At 50.9% G+C, this 8,821-nt stretch overlaps 1 protein-coding gene across 1 annotated transcript; it reads right to left on the reverse strand.

Moving 5' to 3' along the window:
* Positions 1-1,233: 1,233 nt before the first annotated feature.
* On the reverse strand, positions 1,234-8,785 carry ccdc157 (coiled-coil domain containing 157). The gene is made up of 11 exons (XM_062543792.1): positions 8,436-8,785; positions 8,174-8,339; positions 7,367-7,945; positions 7,198-7,276; positions 6,366-6,443; positions 5,998-6,158; positions 5,671-5,835; positions 4,881-5,031; positions 3,505-3,647; positions 2,938-3,080; positions 1,234-1,623 (listed from the first exon to the last, which is right to left on the reverse strand). Exons 1-11 carry the CDS (start codon positions 8,681-8,683, stop codon positions 1,326-1,328), a joined length of 2,211 nt encoding a protein of 736 aa, XP_062399776.1. The 5' UTR covers positions 8,684-8,785; the 3' UTR covers positions 1,234-1,325.
* Positions 8,786-8,821: the final 36 nt, after the last annotated feature.

Raw genomic sequence — 8,821 nt, forward strand, 5'->3', positions numbered from 1 at the left:
TGAGAACAGAACACAACTGCATGTCAAGTGTAGCCGAGGGTCTGTCTACGCAGAAACAACAAGTGCATTTCTACATGTTCGTGACAAAATGTGGGGGATAGAATCGCGTTTCAGTGGGAATGCTGCAACTTATGTCTTTTTCTTCTAAAGACAATTATGTACGATATAAATGACAATTTATTTTTCTTACCGACCCGACCAAACATGACCCGCATATCATTAAAAATATTTTTTCTTGACCCATAACCGCGGGTGACCGCGGGTGACCGCGGTCGCCCGCTCGATTTGGATCAGCCCGCGCATCACTGACACACACACACACACACATACACACACACACACACACACACACACACACTATTGAATGATCTAAGCCACTAAAGACATCAGTTCTAATAATCTCTACATTGCTGACTGTGACACCCTACACACGCACACACAGACACACACACACACACACACACACACACACACACACACACACACACACACACACACAGAGGAGGAGGACGAGGAGGTGTGTTACCCCTAAACTATTCAATTTAAAAGTAATGATTGTATAGATGAATATCAATCTAAAGTGGATAGGAAGGTGTCTGCTTAAGTGTGGCTATACAAATGATTCACCCAATGGTTTCTGATAATGTAGATATTGCATTAACGATCAACCATTTTACAGTTATTTGAGCACATAATGTAATCTGAACATGGCTGCCTTGGTCTGTGGTGTTCCCCAGGGGTCGATCTTGGGGCCACTATTATTCAACCTCTATGTGCGCCTATTTGGACAAACCATTAAAAACAACCACAGTCATGTAGATGACACCCACATTTACTCAGCTCTGTCACCACAGGACTATGCCATTTATTACTGACACTGGGAATGACATACTCAGTGTCACCACATGACTAAGCCATTTATTACTGACACTGGGAATGACATACTCAGTGTCACCACATGACTAAGCCATTTATTACTGACACTTGGAACGCATCTTCCACTATCATGATGGACAGCTCAGACAGACGCAATGACAGCACTCATTAATTACAGAGAGACAATACACTGACAATACTCTAGCCTTCCAAACAGCAGCTGCTTGTGTCATGGTATCGCAACCTGTGAATTGTGGTCCAATTCTGTACACGATTCAGAAGGCAAAAGTTTGTGTTACACAATACAAATCAGTTGTTTCTTAAGGAAAAAACAAAACACACACAATACACAGGGAGAGAGAAAGAGGGCACAAATCCAACTGCTCTCCAATGTTTTGATCTGTTTGTAAAAAACGGGACTCGTTGGCATTGGTTGCACAGCCGTGACATCACTTCCTCTTGTGTCGGCTGCCTGCGGAGCGGGTGCGGGCGTGATCGTGAGCGTGAGCGCGAGCGTTGTGGCGGGTCTTGGCGAAGGTCAGTTCTGCGGCGCAGGGCTCCGGGGGGCGGGCCAGCTGGAGCGTGTGCTGGGGGCGGACGGAGGGAGGAGAGGAGGAGGACGAGAGGGAGGAGGGAGAGAGGAGGTGCAGGGAGAGGGGTGGGGGGGGCTCCCACGGGCCCATGTCCTCCTCCGCACGCCAGCCCAACTCCACCCCCCCTGCACCCACCTGAGACCGCGTCACTGCACTGCAGACAGGAGGAGAGGAGAGAGGAGGAGGGGAGGAAGAGGAGAAGGAGGAGGAGAGGAGAGAGGAGGAAATGTGTTGGGTCAGGTGAGTGGTGTTGGGTCAGGTGTGTTGGGTCAGGTGAGTTGGGTGAAGATGGCAGGTGAGTGGTGTTGGTCAGGTGTGTTGGTCAGGTGAGTGGTGTTGGGTGAAGATGGCAGGTGAGTGGTGCTGGGTGAAGATGGCAGGTGAGTGGTGTTGGGCAGGTGAGTGGTGTTGGGTGAAGATGGCAGGTGAGTGGTGTTGGGCAGGTGAGTGGTGTTGGGCAGGTGAGTGGTGTTGGGCAGGTGAGTGGTGTTGGGTGAAGATGTCAGGTGAGTGGTGCTGGGTGAAGATGTCAGGTGAGTGGTGTTGGACAGGTGAGTGGTGTTGGGCAGGTGAGTGGTGTTGGGTGAAGATGGCAGGTGAGTGGTGTTGGACAGGTGAGTGGTGTTGGGCAGGTGAGTGGTGTTGGGTGAAGATGGCAGGTGAGTGGCGCTGGGTGAAGATGTCAGGTGAGTGGTGTTGGGCAGGTGAGTGGTGCTGGGTGAAGATGACAGGTGAGTGATGTTGGGCAGGTGAGTGGTGTTGGTCAGGTGTGTTGGTCAGGTGAGTGGTGTTGGGTGAAGATGGCAGGTGAGTGGTGTTGGGTGAAGATGACAGGTGAGTGGTGTTGGGCAGGTGTGTTGGGCAGGTGAGTGGTGTTGGGTGAAGATGGCAGGTGAGTGGTGTTGGGTGAAGATGGCAGGTGAGTTGGGTGAAGATGGCAGGTGGGTGGTGTTGGGTGAAGATGTCAGGTGAGTGGTGTTGGGTGAAGATGTCAGGTGAGTGGTGTTGGGCAGGTGAGTGGTCTTGGGTGAAGATGGCAGGTGAGTGGTGTTGGGTGAAGATGGCAGGTGAGTGGTGTTGGGCAGGTGAGTGGTGTTGGGTGAAGATGGCAGGTGAGTGGTGTTGGGCAGGTGAGTGGTGTTGGGCAGGTGAGTGGTGTTGGGCAGGTGAGTGGTGTTGGGCAGGTGAGTGGTGTTGGGTGAAGATGGCAGGTGAGTGGTGTTGGGCAGGTGAGTGGTGCTGGGTGAAGATGGCAGGTGAGTGGTGTTGGGCAGGTGTGTGGTGTTGGGTGAAGATGGCAGGTGAGTGGTGTTGGGCAGGTGTGTTGGGCAGGTGAGTGGTGTTGGGCAGGTGTGGTGGGCAGGTGTGTTGGGCAGGTGAGTGGTGTTGGGCAGGTGTGGTGGGCAGGTGTGTTGGGCAGGTGAGTGGTGTTGGGCAGGTGTGTTGGTCAGGTGAGTGGTGCTCTTACGGTGCACTGTGGGCAGCATTAGCTGGGTACGTCTGCTGCTCGTGTTGAGTTCTGTAGTGCTGAGACGGGTCCTGTTGAGACGGGTCATGTTTAGATGGGTCGTGAGATGGGCCAGACACATTCATATGCTGCAAAGACCACATCTGCAAAGAGAACAGGAAATGACATAACAGGAAATTACATGGCAGGAAATGACAGGCAGGTCAAGGGAACACACAGAGGCCCTTTCTGAAACGTGGCCCTAAACCCTAGCCCTACACACTTCCACTTCGTTTGCGCGTTCACGCAAGGGTCCGCCACATTGAGTATCATCCGAAACTAAATTTGAGTGGAGTGAAGTGCCCAGGGAGAGGGGCTACCACGCCTCCAGGAGCGAGTCTGAATGGATGCTGACTTGGCACGCAGGTGCAACCGTTTTTGGCTGGTGGTTCCCATAGCAACACGGCTGCTGGTTCCTATACTGTATACCTGGTCAGGCTGGTTCCCATAGCAACTGTATACCTGGTCAGGCTGGTTCCCATAGCAACTGTATACCTGGTCAGGCTGGTTCCCATAGCAACTATATACCTGGTCAGGCTGGTCAGCAGCTCTGGTTCTCCTCAGCTTGTCCAGGCTGCTGGTGAGCGTGACGTTCTCCTGCTCCAGAACGCGGATCCGCAGACAGTTCACCTGCAGCTGCTGCTCCATGTCCCCTAGAACATCACCGGTACCTGGGCAGGCCAGCGGAACAGGAGAACATAGCATCATAGAACCTTGAACATCACCAGAGGTAGTCTCATATCTAGATGGTCAACTGACTGACCATACCAAACTCCTAACGGTCACCGATCTACCAGGCTTACAGTATATCATTGAAGTTAATCCCTGCTGAAAAAAACTGACCAGCTAAAGGTGGTCATCACCCTATGATGGTTGATCAGCTAGACCAGCAAAACTCTCGCGAAAACACACCTTCAGCTGGTTTACCCAGCTTATGATGGTAATTCAGCTGGTTTTGATTGTCGTACCACCTTAAGCTGGTCATGTTAGTTGGTGTTGCTGGTCTACATTGCTGGTTTTTACTGGCCACGCCAGCTTATGTTGGTCATTCTAGAAAACCAGCTTGACCATCTTTGTCAAGCTTGACAGGCTGGTCACCAGCATGACCATCTTAAACCAGCTGTATCCCAAACGACAGGCTGGTCACACCAGCACGACCAGCTTCCTCAGATGGTCACGCCAGCATGTCTAGCTGGTGGCCTAACCAGCTACACCAGCAAAGACCAGCAATAGCTGGAAGAAAACCAGCAAATACCAGCTAAAACCAACTAAAACCAGCTACCAGCCTAAGCTGGTGTCTTGCTGTTTTTTTCAGCAGGGATGTTTGTCAGTGTAGAGTGTGTGTGATCAGTGTGTGTGTGTGATTCGTGTGTGTGTGTGATCAGTGTGTGTGTGTGTGATCCGTGTGTGTGTGTGATCCGTGTGTGTGTGTGTGTGTGTGTGTGTGTGTGTGTGTGTGTGTGTGTGTGATCAGTGTGTGTGTGTGATCAGTGTGTGTGTGTGTGTGTGTGTGTGTGTGATCCGTGTGTGTGTGTGTGTGTGTGTGATCCGTGTGTGTGTATGTGTGTGTGTGTGTGTGTGTGTGATCCGTGTGTGTGTGTGTGTGTGATCAGTGTGTGTGTGTGTGTGTGTGTGATCCGTGTGTGTGTGTGTGTGTGTGATCCGTGTGTGTGTGTGTGTGTGTGTGTGTGTGTGTGTGTGTGTGTGTGTGTGTGATCCGTGTGTGTGTGTGTGTGTGTGTGTGTGATCCGTGTGTGTGTGTGTGTGTGTGTGTGTGTGTGTGTGTGTGTGTGTGTGTGTGTGTGTGTGAGTGTGATCTGTGTGTGTGTGTGTGTGTGTGTGTGTGTGTGTGTGTGTGTGTGTGTGTGTGATCCGTGTGTAGTGTGTGTGTGTGTGGTTCCTACTCTGTGGCTCCCCCTGGTGGTGGATAGGGGTGAGTTCAGGGAAGGCCACCAGCATCCTCTCTCTGTGTGCAGCCTGCTGTAGCTCCTCCCTCTGGTGCTCAACGCAGCGCTCCAGCTCACACACAAGCGCACACACACGCCCACACTCCTCCTGCAGCAACACACACACACATGTACACATACACACATACACACACACACACACACACACACACACACACACACACACACATGTACACATACACACATACACACACACACACACACACACACACACACACACACACACACATGTACACGTACACACACACACACACACACACACACACACACACATGTGCACATACAATACACACACAAGCACACACACACACACACACACACACACACACACACACACACACACACACACACACATGTACACATACAATACAGCACACACACACACACACACACACACACACACCGAAAACACATCTCAGAGTTAGTAAGAGGGCTGCAAAGCTAGGATGGTCAAAAGGAGGGCTAAACAGCTTGTAAAGTACTGTGCCATCTCTGCTATCAATGGCAGCCACCACAGTATGGTGGAGACTTTGCTACTTACAGTAAGAGCTGAGTGATATTGTGAAGACCTGTTGCAAGTCACTGGTTCATGAGTCTGTGTATGTATTGTACTGCAGCCTTAATATGTGTGTCCCTGGGCCATTTTCATCATGTGGACACAAATAAATGGCTAGCGTGTGTGAGTGTGTGTGTGTGTGTGGAGGGGGGGAGGGGGGGTCTATTTCACCTGCTGCGTTGTGAGTTGCTGCTGTAGTGTGTCTCTCTCCTCAGAGGTGTGTGTGAGTGTGTGTGTGAGCTCCTCTTTCTCCTCCAGTCCAGTCTGAAGCTCCTCGCACTCCAAGACCAGAGAATCCACACGCTCTAGAAGAGCCCTTTGTTTCATTTGTAGAGACTACACACACACACACACACACACACACACACACACACACACACACACACACACACACACACACACACACACACACTAAGACCAGAGAATCCACATGAGAATTACACTATGGGTAAATACATTCAATGTGCACACACACACACACACACACAGCACTCTAACCTCATGTTGACGTGTTGCACTTTGATACTTGACACATTCCTTGTCCAATAGGAGGCGAAGGTTGCTAAGTTCTGCCTCCAGGTCCTGCCTCCTCTGGGCCCATGTCACTTCCTGTGTCTGCAAACGCCTCACTTCCTTCTGTAGAGCTTCCCTCTCAGACTCTGGACAAAACAAGTGAAAACTTCAGCTCTTTGTCCCCAGCTCTACCACTACATTGGTACAGCACACACACAGTAAATAGGTAAGAATCAAAGTGCCTGTGAGTGTGTTTGTGTGTGTGTGTATGTGTGTGTGATTGTCTGTGTGTGTCTGTGTCTGTGTCTGTGTGTGTGTGTGTGTGTGTGTGTGTGTACATTGAATGTATTTACCTAGTGTACGTTGGGCCTCCCTCTGCAAACTCAGTTCAGAGTTCAGCTCTTTGTTCTTGCACTCCAATGACACAACACCTGGAACAGAACCACACGTTCTATAAGGAATGAAACAACACCTGGAACAGAACCACACGTTCTATAAGGAATGAAACAACACCTGGAACAGAACCACACGTTCTATAAGGAATGACACAACACCTGGAACAGAACCACATGTTCTATAAGGAATGACACAACACCTGAAACAGATCCACACGTTCTATAGGGAATGACACAACACCTGGAACAGATCCACACGTTCTATAAGGAATGACACAACACCTGGAACAGATCCACACGTTCTATAAGGAATGACACAACACCTGGAACAGATCCACACGTTCTATAAGGAATGTGAAACTCCTCTGATGGTCACTACAGATAGTCATGACAGATCTCACAGCCATTTACTCTTCACAACTATTTAAGAAGTTCTTGGATCACACCAGGAACCCTCTCTAGGGAGTAGTTCTTTGTCGTCAGGAACCCTCTCTAGGGAGTAGTTCTTTGTCGTCAGGAACCCTCTCTAGGGAGTAGTTCTTTGTCATCAGGAACCCTCTCTAGGGAGTAGTTCTTGTCGTCAGGAACCCTGTCTAGGGAGTAGTTCTTAGTTGTTAGGAACCCTCTCTAGGGAGTAGTTCTTTGTCATCAGGAACCCTCTCTAGGGAGTAGTTCTTGTCGTCAGGAACCCTGTCTAGGGAGTAGTTCTTAGTTGTTAGGAACCCTCTCTAGGGAGTAGTTCTTTGTCATCAGGAACCCTCTCTAGGGAGTAGTTCTTAGTTCTCCTCACCTTTCCTGAGTTCCTCCAGCTCCTCCTGTAGTTTCCTCACCTCCTCCTCTCCCTTCCTCCTCTCCTCCCTCAGCCCTCTCTCCCACTCCTCCTCCATCCTCCTCTTCTCCTCCTCCATCCTCCTCCTCTCCTCCTCCATCCTCCTCCTCTCCCTCCTCTCTCTGTCCACCTGTGTCCTCAGCGCTCCTCTCTCCTTCTCTGCTGCCCGCACCTGCTCCTGGAGAGAGGCCATGGCGGCGCTGGACTCCTGATGGTGATTGGCCAGCCGCTCCACGTCCCTGCGCTGCTCGGACGCCCACTGGCCCACGTCAGAGGCGGAGAGTCGTCCGGCGAGCGCGGCCTCCTCGGCCGCCAGCAGGAGGCGCTGCAGGGAGGAGGGCAGGCCGAGCGTCCCGCACAGACTGACCAGCGCAGCGCCGGACTCCCGCAGGGCGGCCTGCACGCTCGCGCACGCGTCGCACGGCACCAGGGACCCCTCGCACGTCTGGACACCCACGCTGTGGCTGTCGCACGAGATGCTGGGATTGGTGGAGGGGCAGGGAGAGCTAGCTGCTGATTGGCTGAGGAGGTGCGAGGAGGAGGAGGAGGAGGAGGAGGAGGAGGAGCTGAGGAGGTGGGGGAGCGAGTGGCGGAGGTGAGAGGAGGAGGAGGATGTGATGGCGCCAGGAGCTACTCTGGGTTGGAGGGAGGGGGTGCTGTGGGAGTGGCTCTCAGCACCTCTGTCTGCTGGACTGGTTTTGAACACACTCTGAGACAGAAGAATATGTGAATACTACTTGAGAACAATTCTTTAATGTTTATATTGTAGGTGTTTGAGGACGGTGACACTGGTTAAACAAATAATGATGATTATGCAAAAAACATCAGGCTATTTACAGGTATGTGCCATACATAGAGGCCTGTTCCAATGATGTTAACTAGGCCTCTAGGCTACCAACTATTGAGTCATCTCACCAATTCATAACCCATGTCTTACCTGCCGGGGATACTGTTTTCCCAGTTGCACTAGATTACTCCAGAAGTTCTTCACCACTGGACCAATGGACACGGATGGAGCGGTCTGACTGGGGCCTGGCTTTCCCCTTTTACCCACCAAAATGAGGTCAATGTGTGCGCTGAAGCTTTGCAGCAGAAGCATCAGTCTAAACCAGGGCAGGTGTAACACTTCATCACTGCATGCAGAAACAAATGCGACAACAATGGAAGATATTGATTTGCCTAAAGAAAATGTTGCCCACCTGTCGATCACCAGCTCCAGCAAAACGATGTGAGTGTGCTGGTTGAATTCTTCTTCTCCCTCAACAAAGTCATATTTTTCCAACAGCAAAACAAGATCCAGATTACAAGATTGTTTATCTGGGAATTTCCAGGATGAACATCTGACAGGTCCTGTTCGAGAGAAAACGTCCAGAACGGCACCCTGAAGATCAATTAAATCTCTACGAAGACTGTCAACACAGTCCTGGCGGCCCAAAAGATGAGTCATACTTTAAACTCCCGCGTTTACATTTTTAAGAAACGTGAGATCATGGTATGGTAGTTTGCAATGCACTGTTTTGACTAAATGAGTGACATTTCCTATGTTGTCACCCAGTCTCCATAGCGACCCGTTATCAAAACCACA

The sequence above is a fragment of the Sardina pilchardus genome, chromosome 8 (genome assembly GCF_963854185.1).
Source record: "Sardina pilchardus chromosome 8, fSarPil1.1, whole genome shotgun sequence".
NCBI classification, from domain to species: domain Eukaryota; kingdom Metazoa; phylum Chordata; class Actinopteri; order Clupeiformes; family Clupeidae; genus Sardina; species Sardina pilchardus.